General features: G+C 40.1%; 1 protein-coding gene across 2 annotated transcripts in view; it reads right to left on the bottom strand.

Annotated features, from left to right (window-relative positions):
* The window catches only part of LOC134649957 (glutamate receptor-interacting protein 2), a 447504-nt gene that overhangs the window by 242146 nt on the left and 187646 nt on the right, over positions 1–17712 (bottom strand). For both annotated transcript variants that reach the window (XM_063504759.1, XM_063504760.1), the window contains exon 3: positions 13845–13964. In XM_063504759.1, coding sequence (XP_063360829.1) covers positions 13845–13964 — 120 coding nt within the window. The remainder of the gene's footprint in view (positions 1–13844; positions 13965–17712) is intronic.

Here is a 17712-nt window from a genome sequence, read left to right as displayed (position 1 = left end):
GAGTTCATTCGTGACACGGTGCGTCCCGCTGGCAAAGCCAACAGATCGCGTCGCCGCGGTCTGAGGGCTATCCTGGGGATGTCTGGCACATGTAGTCGCACAAGTCGACTCACCAATTCTGGACAGTCCGAATCACCGCGCAGGGTCCGACACGCCAACGTCAATAAGCTAAGGTTACGTCTCACCTCCAAAGAGTTGTAACCTAAGGTCCCAAGGAGATACTTTGTCGGATAAAGAAACGGGTAATATCCAAACATTTTCTTGTATAAAAACCTTAAAAAGGCTTTTTGTACCTTTTCAAGAAGCAAACTGTAGGTAGATTCGTGGGGATGCCAAACGATCGATGATGTCTCAAGCTTGCTTCTTACAAGTGCATTATAGACAAGCCTGATAGCAACAGGATCGTTAAACTGACGAAGGTTACGTGTAACGAAGCCCAGTCTTCGAAAGCAGTTGGCAGCAAGCGTCGAGATATGCTCATGAAAAGTGAGCCGCATATCGAAAACCACACCTAGATCTTTAATAGAAAACACGCGGTTTATAGGCTCGGACCCCAGCACATATTGTGCATGCAACGGCATATGAGCACGGCTGAAAGTGCAGACGCAACACTTAGCCGGGTTGAACAGCAGCTTGATTTCGGTGCTCCAGAGAAAAACCGAGTCGATGTCCCTTTGTAACGACTCACAGTCAGTACTTTGCTCCACTCCATACACCAACTTAAGGTCATCTGCATATAGAAGACACTGAGCCGATTGAAGGACCGAACCGAGGTCGTTTATCATGATCCCGAACAAGAAAGGACCTAATATGGAGCCTTGACTGACCCCAGACCGGGTATGGTATGGGGCCGAGACAAAACATCCATGCTTGACGTACTGCTGCCGATCGCGCAAATAACTAGCGAAGAAAGACAACAATGCGGGAGAAAAACCAATCCGATCCAGTTTCGCCAACAACACATCGTTATCCACGCGATCGAAAGCCTTACTGAAATCAAAATAAAGGACATCGACTTGGATACCTCTATCCAGGTGCTCAGATAAACTATCAGCCAAGATTAATAGGTTGGTGTTAACCGAGCGACTATGTCTGAATCCGTGTTGTGCGTCACATAAAAACGGTTTTACCTGTGCACATAAAGTTCGGTGGACTATTGACTCAAAGAGCTTGGCCAGAGTGGAATAGAGTCTTCAAAGTCTGCAAGTGGAAATCCGTGGTCTCTGCCTACCCCTCCGGGAAATAGGCGTGAAGGCGTGATTATATGTATGTGTGTAGGTAGGTAGGAAGAAAGGTTAAAAACTAGAAACTCCATATCTCCACGAGATCATACAAAAAACGTAACGTGTATGAAAGTGGAAATCCGTGGTCTCTGCTTACCCCTCCGGGAAATAGGCGTGATTATATGTATGTGTGTAGAACTCGAATCCATATATCCACGAGATCATACAAAAAACGTAACGTGTATGAAATGTCCCAATTGTCCCCTACGGTCACTTTAATTCATAGTAAGAGTCTTCAAAAGGTTAAAAACTAGAAACTCCATATCTCCGCGAGATCATAACGCGAGCGGGGAGTCGCGTGGACAGATTTAAGGCGTCAATTAGTCCGGGCTAAATTTGTAGCGGGGGAGGTAAAAATAGTTTTATTATGAGCGCGTGTCGGGGTTTTACTAGATGTGACAGTGCCGTTCTATGGAACTTGCATACATTTTGTTTACATAGCTAGTATGTAAACCATAGACTATCCTCTAGACGGAGTTTAGAGCAATTATTTCATGAAACCGATGCTGCCAAAAATACGGGGGTGCGGGGGTACGAGGTGAGCGAATCCCGTGCCGTGATTGGTCCGTTCAAAGACACGGACCAATCGCGGCACGGGATTCTGACACTTTGACTCGAAGATGGAGTAAAACTACCGTATATAGTGGCAGAGGGGGTAGCGTTACTATGCTCAGTCTAGAGGATGTCTTGTCTGTGACTCTAACACTCAATTCAGACCGTGACCGCAACTCATAAGGCTAGATCCGTCTAATATACTTTGTCAAAGGACTGTCTCATTTCAAACAGACAGAGAGAATCATCTCTATCTTTGTCTTACACTAGTACTAGCACCCAAAAGAAAAGGATGAGTACCTATAGTTTTCCTGGTTCTTACTGACTGACAAATTGGTTTGACCAACTCATCATCATCCTGGCGTCAATCCCAGCTGTGCCCCCGCGCGGGGCGCGAGGACCCGGGGTCCGCCTTCCGACTCCTTCGTGTCCACTTTGCCCGATCTTCGGCGTCCCTGGTGGTGAGTCCGTTGGCACGCATGTCCTCCTTAACGACATCAAGCCATCGCTTCCTGGGCCGGCCTTTTCTTCCCGTACCGGGAGGAGCCGGCATGGCCAGGCATTTGTTACCCACGTAACTTGCCGGTCTGCGCGAGACGTGGCTATACCAACGAAGGCGGCACTCTTGCAGTTTGTCAGCGATGTCACGGACGCCAAGACTACCCCGGATGTGGGCGTTTCGGACGCGATCCTTGCGTGAAACTCCGCACATCCACCGCAGCATCTTCATTTCCGTGACACGCAGTTCCTGCTTGTGCCGCTCTAGTAAAGGCCAAGTCTGGTTTGACCAACTATAGGTACGTAAATGATTTGGCCGAAACTAAACTGTACATTTCTCATTGTTCAAAAGCAATTTGTCCTATAACCTCCAAAACTCCGTATCGACGTGTGCCTTACACGATTCAAATCAAATATCCAAATTCTAGCCGTAGTTTCCCCTGTCCTAAATTAGTTTGCACTGTTGTTGTCACAAAGCTACGCTTACGTGATTGTTACTTGATATTTGGTACAGTTAATAACACCCAAAGTTAAGGGGGTGAGGTTTCAAAACGTTCTGAATTATATTGTTTAGGTAAGTAATAAGAATATGCATTTTGAACACTTCGCCATGTTTCTGCAGGATTTTACATTGCATGACAATTTATAATTTAAACCGCTTTCGATATTTTAGGCGCTTTTTGGTGTAGGAAAATATCGCCAGGAAACAGGACTTCTACCAATACCTGAACTGATATTTTTTGTACATCACAGTCATACAAAACTAAGTATTATCGAAATAAAACACCATATTCGCAACCCGCCATACATTCAGCCGTGCCACTTCAACTATCATTTGCTCCTTGTAAAAAGTTAACACCACACAGCTGTCGTGACGTTTCAGTTTCGGTCTTAAAACTCCACCCGCAACAGCCACTCAAAACAAAACCCTCACCCCCACTAACAAGGTCTATTTTACATCGGCGCCTACTTTGTTTACGAGTCTCACACCGCTTGGCGATGTTTAGCAACGCTTCGGGTTCCGACTGTACTAAATGAAAGATCGCAACCCTAATAACAGTTACAACTCGTACGCCGTTACACAAATGTGAACCTTATATTAAGTAAATTAGGGTTTAAAATAGTTCGCTTTAAAATGGTGGTTGTTTTGTTTTGTAACAGGGCTGTCCAAATGCGGGCTTTACTTGAAAGACAACATTATGTGTGATTGTGGTTATGTTGGCACCTAAGTATTTTGTCACAGATATTTAAGCGTTTGGTCGCGGTGTATTTTTGGAGCGTCAACCCTAGCCAGTAAGTGCTACGGCATGATTTATTGTTTTTTACTTTGTTAGGACAATACCTAGTCCGTGTTGTGAGTTGTGAGTGTGAGTGACATCCAGTACGGCTACTCAGTTTGTTACTGACATAAACGTCGTCGAGAACGTAATACACTTTCTATACATCTCGCTCGTACTCGCATATTAGTGCAAACGAGATGTATAGAAAGTAAATTACGTTCTCGATAGCGTAAATGTCAGTTTTGACACTGTTAGTGACTCATGGTACGGGCTCGGGTTGTGTTGTGAGTGACATTACCTAGTTAAAGTATAGTCCGACCAATCATCTGTGTCACTAACAAATTGAGAGGTTGTGAATTTCCAATTACCTCAAAATTGTCCAAATTGGCTTTACACATAGGTACTGTCTTTTTTCTGCATTTTAATTTCGAATATCATAGTCAAAGCAATAAATCTATGGACAATTTTATCCAATCGTAAAAAGAATACAGATACGATCTTTATACAGATGTAGTGCATAATCCTTTACCATCGTATTTTCACGGAAACGTATGATCGTTTTGAATGTGTCAAGCTAAAGGTTCCGTCACACAGGTTTCCGGGCGGGGCGTGAGCGTTTTATATAAAATGTAAAAACGGCGCGCCCCGCTCACGCTGCGCCCGGAAAACGCGCCTTTGTGACGGAACCTTTAATGAGTCAGTCTAGGCAGGCCTATGGAACTCTCCGCGCGAGCTCGGATTTATACCTACGAATCTGTTCCCGTTCACGGTAAGCAAAAGCAAGCCAGTTGGTTGCCACACCCGCTCACGCACGCACGTCACCGCGCGCCGCACTGCCAATTTTTACGATAGTTACAAGCTACGTAGGTAGGTACTATTATGACAGATTTATCGTTCGATATCGACATAGTTGAAATAGGAAACAAACTTTTAAGTTCTTTTGGTAGGTAAAGTTTATTTTAACGACAGTACGTTCTTAACTTTACAGCGGAAAGTATAGGTAAACCAGAACTTTGGGAGTATTGTCAAGAGGGCGCTCGTTTTGAATTTTATATAGCAACAATTTGTATAGTGGGGACAATGGAAATTAGCAGATGATTCTTGTTTTATTCCGACAACTTTAATAAGTGCGAAGTTTGATGTTTGGATATTTCTTCGGTTTTTACGCTTAAATGGCTGACTCGATTTAGATAAAATGAATACCATAAAGTCAATTTTCTTTTTTTGGTTTCTTTTTTTTAGGTTTGGTCGTTTAATTACGCCCTTCGCTAGCAATCCGTGATACCTACCTACGAGGGGCGTTCAAAATATTCTCGGTATTGATATCTTACGACCTCTTCTAAAATTTCTTTCGTTACTGGCCGCTAAGGTTTATTCATTGACATTAAAAAAAAGTATAATTCGAACCGAGATAGTCTTTTGTTTTTCTGCAATTGCTGAACAAACATGAACATCCTGTGCGAATTGACAATGTTAACTAAATTAGAACATCGATGCGTGATAAAATTCTTGACAAAACAGGGTAAAAATCAAAAAACCATAAAAGAGGAAATGGATTGTGTTTACCGTGAGTCTGCTCCTTCTTTATCTACCATTCAAAAGTGGTCAAGCGAGTTTAAACGCGGAAGGGAGAGTATTGAAGATGACCCTAGACCTGGCCGGCCTGTAGTAGCTACTTCACAAGAAAATATTGATAAAGTGGAAAAACTTATATTGGAAGATGGTCGAGTGAAGGTAAAATCTATAGCACAAGTAACCAATCTCTCTATTGGTACCGTACATGATATTATACATGACCATCTTAATATGTCAAAAGTAAGTGCAAGATGGGTTCCGCGAATGCTGACTCGGCTTCAAAAAGACATGCGTGTAGCTTGTTGTTCCGATTTTATTGACCTGTGCGGTGAAAATCCTGATGAGGTGCTGCAAAGAATAGTTACTGGAGATGAAACCTGGGTTCATCATTATGACCCAGAGAGTAAACAAGAGTCCATGCAGTGGCACATTAAGGGTTCAGCTCATCCCAAGAAGTTGAAGGTCATCCCTTCAGCTGGCAAGGTCATGGCCACGATATTTTGGGATTGTGAAGGAGTATTACTAATCGATTATAAAGAAAAAGGTGTAAATATCACAGGACAGTACTACGCTAACATTCTACGTCAATTAAAGGATGTAATTAAAGAAAAGAGGCGAGGAAAGTTAACCAAAGGTATTCTGCTTCTGCATGACAACGCCCCCGTCCATACTGCTCATATTGCCAAGGCAGCTATTGTTGAACGTGGGTTTAAAACTGTTACTCACCCACCGTATAGTCCGGACTTAGCCCCCAGCGACTTCTTTTTGCTCCCCAATCTTAAAAAGGATCTGCGTGGAAATAAATTTTCTGACGATGAAGCATTGAAGGCGGCAGTGGAGGAGCATTTTTACACGAAAGATAAAAAATATTTTTACGAGGGATTAAAAAAAATAATTGATCGATCTTTTAAGTGTATGAACATAGGGGGGGAGTATATTGAAAAATAAAAATATCAAACTTTTCGTACTTGTTTGTTTTCATTCTCATACCGAGAATATTTTGAATACCCCTCGTAATACACAAATCAAATGATTACAAGACATCAACCAAATCGTGACGACCTGACTATAGTGACATTTATCCATAAGTTTGAAACTTACCCGTCAATTCAGATGCTAATTTCGTTATGTTTCGTTATTTTTACTTTTCAGTTTTTCACACTTTTTAAAATCGAGTGTCTATTAAACATAAGTATGTTTTATGCATATAAAGGATATTATTCTTTATTTAATTGATTCATTAACTAACTACCAGGCTATCGATATCGGTATCGGTATCGCCGATTATTTAATTACTTTAAATATCGGTATCGGTATCGTATCGGCAAAATCATGTATCGTTACATCCCTAGTAATAATATATAGGTAGGTAGGTATTATTAAGTAACCTCAATTTGAAGATCCACTAGGTACTTTCAACGATTAAGTAATTTTTAGGGTTCCGTACCCAAAGGGTAAAAAACGGGACCCTATTACTAAGACTTCGCTGTCCGTCCGTACGTCCGTCCGTCTGTCACCAGGCTGTATCTCATGAACCGCTTAACTAGACAGTTGAAATTTTCACAAATGATGTAGGTATCTCTGTTGCCGCTATAACAACAAATACTAAAAATAAAACAAAATAAATATTTAAGGGGGGCTCCCATACAACAAACACGATTTTTTTGCTCTATTTTTTGTTGATGGTGCGGAACCCTCCGTGCGCGAGTCCGACTCGCACTTGGCCGGTTTTTTTGACTGATGCATCGCGCTTAAAGTTCCAAGACTCCAAGTAAATCTAATTTCTAACTGTATTTCAAATGCATATAGAATTGGGAACTAGTTCCATACTAATTATGTGCATTTGGAGCGCCACTGAATTACTTATGTCATGAATATATTGAGTGCAGTGACTGCAATGCAGCATTTAATGTCTAATTTAAATTCTGACCAATTTGGACTTGGACTGTGAAATTCATTAAGTATTACGACTTTAACGACTGGTCTGGCAGGGTAGTAACCCTGGCTGTGAAACCGCCGTGCTGGGTTCGAATCCCGGTAAGGGTATTTATTTGTGTCATGAGCACAGATATGTTCCTGAGTCTTGTCTCAATACAGACTTATCGCAGTCATACCCAAATAAAGCATATTTCTCGACATATCATCAATTAATTTATCACAGTATATCGTTCCCAATTTACTCCCAAAGTCGTCATGGTAGTCATTTCCGAGAATTTCGTGGGTGCACATTTAAAAAAAAATGATGTCCGTTTTGGATTTAAAGATGGCGGCCATGTTATTTTTTCGTTAAAGTCATCATGGTACTAGGGTGTGGATTTCGAAAATGGTGACAAAAATGGTTACCCGTTTGATTTTTGTTGAAGATAAACCTTTTCATTGCTCTTGGGTCTATTTCCCCACAAGACTTGTGTTAAACAGTATTCTTTATTTACTTACAGCAAGTTAAACACGTTACTGAACTGAGTACGATTCGAGGTGACCCACAAAAGTTTTGGGATGAGGGAGGCCTTTAGAGCTCCTTCGACGTTGTATTTAAGAAGAACAGTAGGTGATGATAATCACATTTGTTTCAGTTAAAAATCTTGAGGTTTAGAAAACATGAAAAGCTATAATTCTTGCGACATATAGTTGCTATACCATCTTGTAATTTGTATAATATGAGATAAGCTAAAATTATAACTACTAATAATTAATTCCTTATCACGTATGTAAAATGATTTTATTTTTAATCAACATTCCACCAGGTTTTAAAAACCGATTTTTAGTATGAAGGATTATATTACTTACATAGTTTGGACATGGAATAGGTTCCTACTTAGTGTCAAATCTAATCTCGTTTATCAATAAATATATTTTAAGCTCTTAAATGCTGAAAAAATCAGATTGCCCTATCACGAATATCCCTACACAAAAACGATGCTATATTCATGGGCGTACCCAGAATTACCCAGAATTTGTTAAGGGGTGGGGCAGAAGTAAAAAACTTATAAATCTTGGTCCAATTTAAAAAAAAATCTTAACTTCGGGTCAGACAGCAGGGTTGGGCAACTGCCCCACCTTGCCCCACCGTGCGTACGCCCATGATGCTATTAAGCTTAGAATAAATTTTAAAGTGGAAAAGTTACTGTCTTGGGTGAGACTTCAACTCACGGCCTCTGGATCGATACTCCAGCGCTCTGCCATCTTAGCCACCAAGACCTCATCCATAGCCAGCAAATCTTATATGAAATATCCTCCCCTAATCACAATAATGAAACAGGAGCCAGCAACTTTCCTAACATCCACTTAATCTTCTGCATTACTATTCATACTGCGTACCGACTGGCTTATGGCACAGTTGTTTTACGCAGCGTAACTACTACGTAGGCGAACAACACCCGAACGCGAAGCGAAGCGATGCGGCGCGGGGTGAATCAATCCTTTGATACCTATAGAAGTTTAGTGTTCTACGTGGGCGATTCCGTTGCGAACGCGAACGCCGCGGGTCCGCCGCGCCGCGCCGCGCCGCGTCGCGTCGCGTTCGCGAGTTGTTCGCTTACGTAAGACGCAGCGTTATATGATGGATCGCAGTTCTTCTACAAAGCCCTTTGGAGAATTTATCGGAATCCGTATTGCTGATGTTCGGTTATTTTATTATTGTTGGTTCTCCTTGGAAATGTCAAAAGGAAATTCGGTATGCTGACTTTATTCAAATAAGGATTTATGATTATTTAAATAACAGGTTTGTCATCTATCATATCATGGTACGTTGTTTATTTTTCTTTATTCGATGTTTTTCTTAGGCTTGGTTATTTATAGTATAAGTATGTATAAGACTCTCGGAATACATAGCAGCTGTAATAAACATCTGAAAAGGATGTAAAGGCCAATGATGATGATGATGTATAAGAGTATAATAGATAAACACATACAAAATACATAGGTATACAGGGTGCTTCCTGTAACAAGAGCAATAAATTAAACTAAAGGCTGTACTCCTCAAACTAACCAACATTTGTTCAGCAACTTTTAAAATTTATGAATCCTTTAAACTTCCTCTTTTTCATACAAAATAAATATTGCCTTCAATGTACGCTGACATCAGTGTGTTTGACGTTGCTTGTCACGCTTTAAAAGTTTAAACATAACAAAATTTGCAATACATTGCGTCTTAGAATAAACTTTAAAGTGTAATAAAAATTAAAACATAAGTTATTTTTAAAAGTTGCTGAACAAATGTTGGTCAGTTTGAGGAGTACCGCCTACAGTTTAAATTATTACTCCTGTTACAGGAAACACCCTGTATAACATCATTCGCTTGCCCTTATCCCATCCACTAAGGGTTCTAGGGGTTCTAAAGTAATGGTTGAGAGGTGCGTGAATATTTAAAAAAAGTTTTGTGCGGAACACTAAAAACAGCGTTGTTATTTTATGTTAAACTAGCGACCCGCCCTGGCTTCGCACGGGTTAACAAATTATACATAAACCTTCCTCTTAAATCACTCTATTTATTAAAAAAAACGGCATCAAAATCCGTTGCGTAGTTTTAAAGATTTAAGAGCCAACGCTTACGTTACAACGTTACGCTTCCGGCAGGACTTGAACCCGCATCCTCCACAATCCGTGTGTTGCTCTTAAGGGCCAACAGGAGCTAATATTTAAATATTTTAGGTAAATATACCCGTCTCCCTAACAGAAGCGGCTCCTAAAACTAGTGCGATAAGGACAAGGCGAAAAATCCTGCGTAAAAATATCAAAAATCGAGGTTTCGTACTCGACTGTTTCCTCCTCCAAAACTTAACCAATCGTAACCAAATTTGGAAATCTAAATGATTATAACATTATCTGTGTCGGACCGTTTTGATTTTTTGACTAATTGATGTCAGTTTTGAATAGCACGCCTCTCATTGCGGCATAGTCAATTAGGCCATTTTGGCCATTTTTGAAGGGCTCTAGCGCCTTAAAAAACAAAAATATCAAAAAAAGCAAAACGGTCCGACACAGATATTGACAATATTAATCTGTGTTGAAAAAATCATTGCTCTAGCTTTAAAACCCACGGAGGAAACAGTCGAGTACGTTTGTATGGAGAAATGACCACTCCTGTTGGCTCTTAAGCATACATATAGGGACAGACAGACAGCGGGAAGCGCCTTTGTTTTATACTATGCAGTGATTGAATTTTTTTTGGCGGCAGAGAATACATTAACCGGTTGTCCCTTGGAAAAATAACTGACGAAATAAGGACCACCCTATTAGCCGAATACAACTTTATAAATACGAATCTATTAATATTAATATAATAATTGGATGTGTACGAGGGACGTCTGAAAACTTCTAAGCCTAAGGTATTTCGAGGTTGTATATGTGTTTATGATACTGGCCGCTAGAAAGGCCATTTAAAAATAAATTATTAAGAAAACAATATGTCAGATTTTTATTATTCTGTTTCGAGATATTCAACTAGAAACTACATAATGTGTGAATTACCAGCGAATATTACGAAAATTGAGCATCGTGCTGTAATTAAGTTCCTTACAAAAAGTGAAAAATCACCGCAGTGTATTTTTGAGGAAATGGCTATTATTTACGGTGCTTCTGGGCCTTCTTATGCCACAGTCAAAAAGTGGAGTCGCTTATTTAAACTCGGGCGGGAATCCATCGAAGACGACCCCCGCTCAGGGCGGCCAATATCGGTAGTGACCGAAGAAAACGTAGCCAAAGTCAAAAAGTTGGTATTGGAAGATAGAAGAATTAAGGTTTGGCAAATAGCTGAGGTCCTAGGTATAAGTAAAGAACGAGTCGGAGAAATTTTACACGAACATTTGCACATGAGTAAAGTTAGTGCTCGTTGGGTGCCGAAAATGCTTACTGCCTTCGATAAAGAACGTCGTGTTGAAACTTCCCAGGCGTTTTTAGACTTGTGCGAAGATAATATAGACGAAGTTTGTTCCCGAATAGTAACTGTCGATGAAACATGGATCAGACAGTATGACCCGGAGTGTAAGTCCGAATCAATGCAGTGGATTGAGAAGGGGGAACGGCCGCCGAAGAAATTTAAAGTGCAAAAGTCGGCCTCTAAGTTAATGGCTACGGTGTTTTGGGACTGTGATGGTATTCTTTTAATCGATTATTTAGAAAAGGGTTCCACAATAAATGCACTTTATTATGCAGATCTTGTAAGACAGGTACGACAAGCAATAGTTGAAAAAAGGAGAGGTAAACTAAGGAAAGGAATTTTGTTTTTGCAAGACAACGCACCCGTCCACACCGCTCATGTTGCGAGGCGTGCTTTGAAGGAAGTTGGCTTTGACGAAATCGACCACCCACCGTACAGCCCCGACCTAGCCCCTAGCGACTATTTTCTATTCAATAATTTGAAGAAAGAGTTGAGGGGAAAGCGATTTACTAGTGACGAAGAGATGAAGGCGGCCGTAGAGGAGCATTTTGAAGGGCAAAATAAAGAATATTTTTTTAATGGGCTAAAAGCACTATATAAAAAATGTAAAAAGTGCATTGATTTGGGAGGAGATTATATCGAAAAATAAACAGTGATTTACCTTTGAAAATTGTGTTTTTGTATCTTAGGCTTAGAAGTTTTCAGACGTCCCTCGTATATCCAAATAGGAGAAGATATTATATCATAAGGGTATCATATAGCACTAAGTGTATGCTTGTATACAAAATTAGACGTGTGTAGGAGTGAATTTAATAATAAATCATGTATTACATTGACCTATATTTTATTATGAGATAAGGATATTTCCTTACATCTTAATATAGAAAGAAAAGAAAAGAAAAGAAAATATTTATTAGTAACATCGTTACAAGTCGGTTTATAAATTTACATTTAAAGCATTATATAGTTATAACACTTATAACTAACATATCGTTATTAGTGTATAAATAACATCAACATTAATTTAGATATTACATTTTGTACATATATTTCATACATTTATTTATTGTTTAATAATTCATTTACATCATAAAATTGCGCCTGTAGGAGCCATTTTTTAAGTTTGCTTTTAAATACATGTGAGGAAGGTGCATCCCTGATACTGTCCGGTATCTTGCTGTATATTAGAGGGCCGAGGACGTAGACTGACCGTTTGGATTTCGCGAGCTTTCTTATAAATTTGTTATTAAAAATGATCTTGAATTATCCTGTTAATATACAGGATGGCCCATTTAGATCGGTCAGTATGGGAAAGTCTGAAACTATAAGACATACGAAGATCTGTTCTTAGGAACCATGTCATCGATTTTAATAACAAGAAAAACTGCATTCATACATTTAAAAAAAACCTGTACCTACTCAAAATAATAAAAAGGCGGTGGTCATTTCGAAAACTTACTAAAATAAATTAAAGAGTTTGAAAACAATTTATCATTTTAGACATCATGTTTCATAGTAAAATTTACTGCTTAAGACCTACACAATCGATATCTAAATAGAAAAATCTAAATAGAAATAGTTTTAGTTTTATTTTTCAAAACGTCCGGGTTCGATTCCCGAGCTGAGTACAGGTTTTTTTTAAATGTATGAATGCAGTTTTTCCTGTTATTAAAATCGATGACATGGTTCCTAAGAAGAGATCTTCGTATGTCTTCTAGTTTCAGACTTTCCCATACTGACCGATCTAAATGGGCCACCCTGTATAACTTGTGTAGACGTATTCGTTATTTTATATAAAGTTGTACATAAGTACTGCCACATTTCAACTACAATAGATCGTAAACTTGTACCCATTACGTGAAAATAACGTATCGTTACGTTACGTAAATTACGTAAATCGTTTGAAAATAAATTATCATAAAGAATCTTGCGCCACTTCTTCAAATGCTTCAAACACATTTTATGGGTTTCTCTTCTCATATCGTTGGTATTAAAATTTTTAAATTTTCCGAGTAGCATCGCATCTTCATGCCTCAGTGGGTTGAGTCACTTCAATCGCGTGATCACTGAACCGACTCACGATAACGTTTTATACACTCGTTGTAAAAATGTACGCGTAGCTAAAATATAGGGTGTTATTGAACGATCTCAGCCTATTTGATGATAGTGACTCTGCCGAGGTTGAATCCCGGTAATGGCTCCTCTACACGATGAGCCAACGCCGGCCACTCCAAGGGACGCATTTATGCGTTAGAGGGAGCAAGTGATATTGCTATCTCATTCTACCGCATGGCTGCGTCCCTTGGAGTGGCCGGCGTTGGCCCATCGTGTAGAGGAGCCATAAGGGCATTTATTTGTGTGTTAAAAGCCCGAACCCATAGAGAGCGACTTTACTTAATACGAAGTTACATATAGTCTGTCAAACAAGTTTTTCAGCAAATAAAGGCGCGAAATTAAAATTTTCTATGAGACCATAACCCTTCGCATCTAAATTTTTCTAGATTTGCCGCTTTTTTCTACTGACTAAAATATAATAGAATAGAATAGAATAGAATAGAAAATGGCTTCACATACTATATATTACTACATAGTATAAACTATAAAACAAAGTCGCTTCCCGCTGTCTGTCCCTATGTATGCTTAGATCTTTAAAACTACGCAACAGATTTTCATGCGGTTTTTTTTAAAGATAGAGTGATTCCAGAGGAAGGTTTACGTATAATTAATTAACCTGTGCGAAGCCGGGGCGGGTCGATTTGATAAAAATGAAAATCTTACCTGCCAGTTTGAGTCCGATCCTCTTCCCGGGGGGTTTTATCAGCTCTATGTGAGTCCGACGCAGCCCACGCTCCGTGCACAGACCACTGTCGGTGGACAGAGATGTCTGGGATTTGAACACTGCAACAAAAAAAAGCAAAATCATAATTTATAGTATTTTATGCAACCGTTGTTTAAGAGAGGTCAAAAAAGGCGAGTGGCGTGAGTAACAATTTGAGGCGAAGCCGAAAATTGTTAATAAAGACGCCACGAGTATTTTTTGACTCAGTTAAACAACGTTGCATACAATACTTTTTCTACGACCAAGCACTTACATTCAACATAAATAATACTTTAAACAAGTGGAATCATATAGGACATATATGTATGTAAACAAACCAAAAGTATACAGCTAAGATACGCGACCCGGCCACCGCGCCCCGCGCCCCACGGCCGTTTGGTCAGCGACACCTTCTTGTAACTCATGAGGCCCTGGTACTTGCTCTTAGTAAAATTACAATATTGGACAGTTTTTTTCTCGATTTTGGCCACAGTAGCCTATGGAGACTAACAAGCAACGCTAAGCGGTGTTCGTAGTCTATGGATCTTGCTATATTACGGGTGTCACATGCGCGTTTCTGACTTCTGAAGCAATTTTATTGTTTCTACTAATTAGTACTCATCTGTCAGAGATGACAATTAAAATTAGGTTGGCAACAATGTATTTCATACAATATTTTTTAAGTGGTGATTACACGAAGTATCGTAAAAGTACCAAAAAGATACTGCGTGTATGCACAAATACTTTTTTGGGGAATAGACTAAAGACTTGTCTTGACAACTATAACATAGGGGTTTAAAGGTGTGTGTACGACCTTTTAAATGAAAAATAAAAGTACGGGAGTAGAAAAAATATATTAAGAACGAGTCACTCAGGTATTTTAAGTAGACAAACGCTCGGCAAGATACGAGAAGGTAAGGGTCTGATAAGTTGACATTAAGAATATTTTATTTGTATTTATAATAAATACCTATAGAATAATTGCATTTTTTTTATTAGAAGTACACTTACTGATAATTTTAATTTTTCTAATGATCAATCATGCAATTTATTCATAAATAATCAAATACAAATAGTAAGGTCTGACCTTCCCACCCAGAGGGGAAACTAGGCCTTATTTGGATTAGTCCGGTTTCCTCACGATGTTTTCTTTCACCGAAAAGCGAATAATATTACGTATATAAGTCCCGAAAAACTCATTGATACGCTCCGGGGGTTGAACCCGCGACCTCCGTATTGAAAGTCACACGCTCTTACCGCTAGACCACCAGCGCTCTCTCAAAACGTGCCACATATATTCTTGCGCAAATGCAAGCCATATCATAAAACTATAAAACACTTCAACTTGTCCACGCGAAATCTCACAACTTTTGCTCACTACTCTTAGAAGAAGCGCCACAGACCACTTGCACGTACGTTTCGAAATCGTATTCGGGGGCTGAGCCCGTACCATGGGTTTCAGTGTCAAAACTGACATATACACTAACGCGTCTCCGTAATTTACTTTATATAGGTACATCTTGTTCGCACTCATATGCGAGTACGAGCCGTCTCGATAGCGTGTATGTTAATGCCATACTGGTGGTTGCCACACTGAGAAAGTGGAAAAGTTCGCTACAGACGCTACATTGCTAAAATTTGACACTCGCTACGCTTGTATAAGACGAGGCAAATGCAAAGTTACAGATTTTATATTGAATTTTTGGTACACTTTTTTAATCAATTGCAAATTGACATCTCTCGTGTCAACGCCGCAACAGTAACGCTGCTGCTCTCATCTTTCGAATATTGCCTTGCGGAGTCTAAAACAGCTAGTCTAAAGACTGTTATAGCGTTTGAAAGCTGTTTAGCGTGTGATATAACGCCTGCATCCCCGATTTATCGATGTTAACTGTCGCAAATAGAACGTTCTAACTTCTATCCGTCACTCATCTTATAAAGGAATTTGACAGTGACATCTCTCGTGTCAACACTGCAACATGCTGCTGCTCTCATCTTCCGAATTTTGCCTTGCGGAGTCTAAAGCAGCTATTCTAGACTGGCATAGCGTTTGAAAGCTGTTTAGCGAGTGATATAAAGCCTGCATGCTCGATTTATCGATGTTAACTATCGCAAATAGAACGTTCTAACTTCTATCCGTCACTCATCTTATAAAGGAATTTGACAGTGACATCTCTCGTGTCAACGCTGCAACATGCTGCTGCTCTCATCTTTCGAATGTTGCCTTGCGGAGTCTAAAGCACCTAGTCTAGACTGGCATAGCGTTTGCAAGCTGTTTAGCGAGTGATATAACGCCTGCATGCTCGATTTATCGATGTTAACTATCGCCAATAGAACGTTCTAACTTCTATCAGTCACTCATCTTATAAAGGAATTTGACAGTGACATCTTTCGTATCAACGCCGCAACGGTAACGCTGCTGCTCTCATCTTTCGAATGTTACCTTACGGAGTCTAAAGCAGCTAGTTTAAAGACTGGTATAGCATTTTCAAGCTGTTTAGCGAGTGATATAACGCCTTTATCGATGTTAACTATCGCCAATAGAACGTTTTAACTTCTATCCGTCACTCATCTTATAAACGAATTTAACAGCGACATCTCTCGTGTCAACGGCGCAATAGTAACGCTGCTGCTCTCATCTTTCGAATATTGCCTTGCGGAGTCTAAAGCAGCTAGTCTAGCTGGCATAGCGTTTGCAAGCTGTTTAGCGACTGATATAACGCCTGCATGCTCGATTTATCTACACCTTTATTGTTCTGCGCAGCTTCGTATTTACGAGTTCCAGCTTGAAATTTAACTTAATGTACTGTACTTTAGTGCAAAACTGTGCTTCAGGCACAGAATAAATAATAGTACTAGTTACAGAAGACTCACTCTCTAACAAAACGCGTCTGTTACGATCAGCACAGATATGGCCGCTAGGTAGCGTCAGCGCCACGCGCGGCTTATGGATTTCCCCAAAATTGGGGCCGAACGAATGTACTTTTAGCTACCTGTAGCAAAGCGACGAAATCGCGGAGTGAGCCACACCTGCTTCAGGGCTAAATTTAACTTAATGTACTGTACTTTAGTACAAAACTGTGCTTCAGGGCTAAATTGTCTTAGCTCCACTTGCACCATTCCACTAATCCGTGGTTAACCGGATAAACCTGGAGTTACCATGGTTACCAGTACAATTTGACACTAGGTTAACGGTTTAACCGCTCAACCCCGGGTTAGTGGGACGGTGCAAGTGGGCGTTAGAGATTTTAGAGGGCCAGGAAAAAAGGTAACAAACTTTACTCTCAAAATATAATTCGTTTTTTTATGATGGCTGATCGGTGATTACGTGATTTCTATAGAAAACGAAGTGTCGGAGGCCTTGGCCTGGACCCGGACCGTTCTAGCGTGAGTAAAGGATGACTCACGTTAGACTGGGCCGTGTCCGGTCGTTTTCTATGGAAAGCATCACGTGATCAGTGATCACCCTGTCATCTCTCATAGAAAAGTAACCGCCGGAAGCTCCAGACCGGATACGGCCCGGTCACGGCCCGGTCTAACGTGAGTCATTCTTAATCCTTGCTTTTTAGGGTTCCGTACCCAAAGGGTAAAAACGGGACCCTATTACTAAGACTCCGCTGTCCGTCCGTCCGTCCGTCCTTCCGTCCGTCCGTCTGTCACCAGGCTGTATCTCACGAACCGTGATAGCTAGACAGTTGAAATTTTCACAGATGATGTATTTCTGTTGCCGCTATAACAACAAATACCTACTAAAAACAGAATAAAATAAAGATTTAAGTGGGGCTCCCATACAACAAACGTGATTTTTGACCGAAGTTAAGCAACGTC

This window comes from Cydia amplana, chromosome 8, assembly GCF_948474715.1.
Source record: "Cydia amplana chromosome 8, ilCydAmpl1.1, whole genome shotgun sequence".
NCBI lineage: Eukaryota > Metazoa > Arthropoda > Insecta > Lepidoptera > Tortricidae > Cydia > Cydia amplana.
This window is presented reverse-complemented; position numbering and strand designations above follow the sequence as displayed.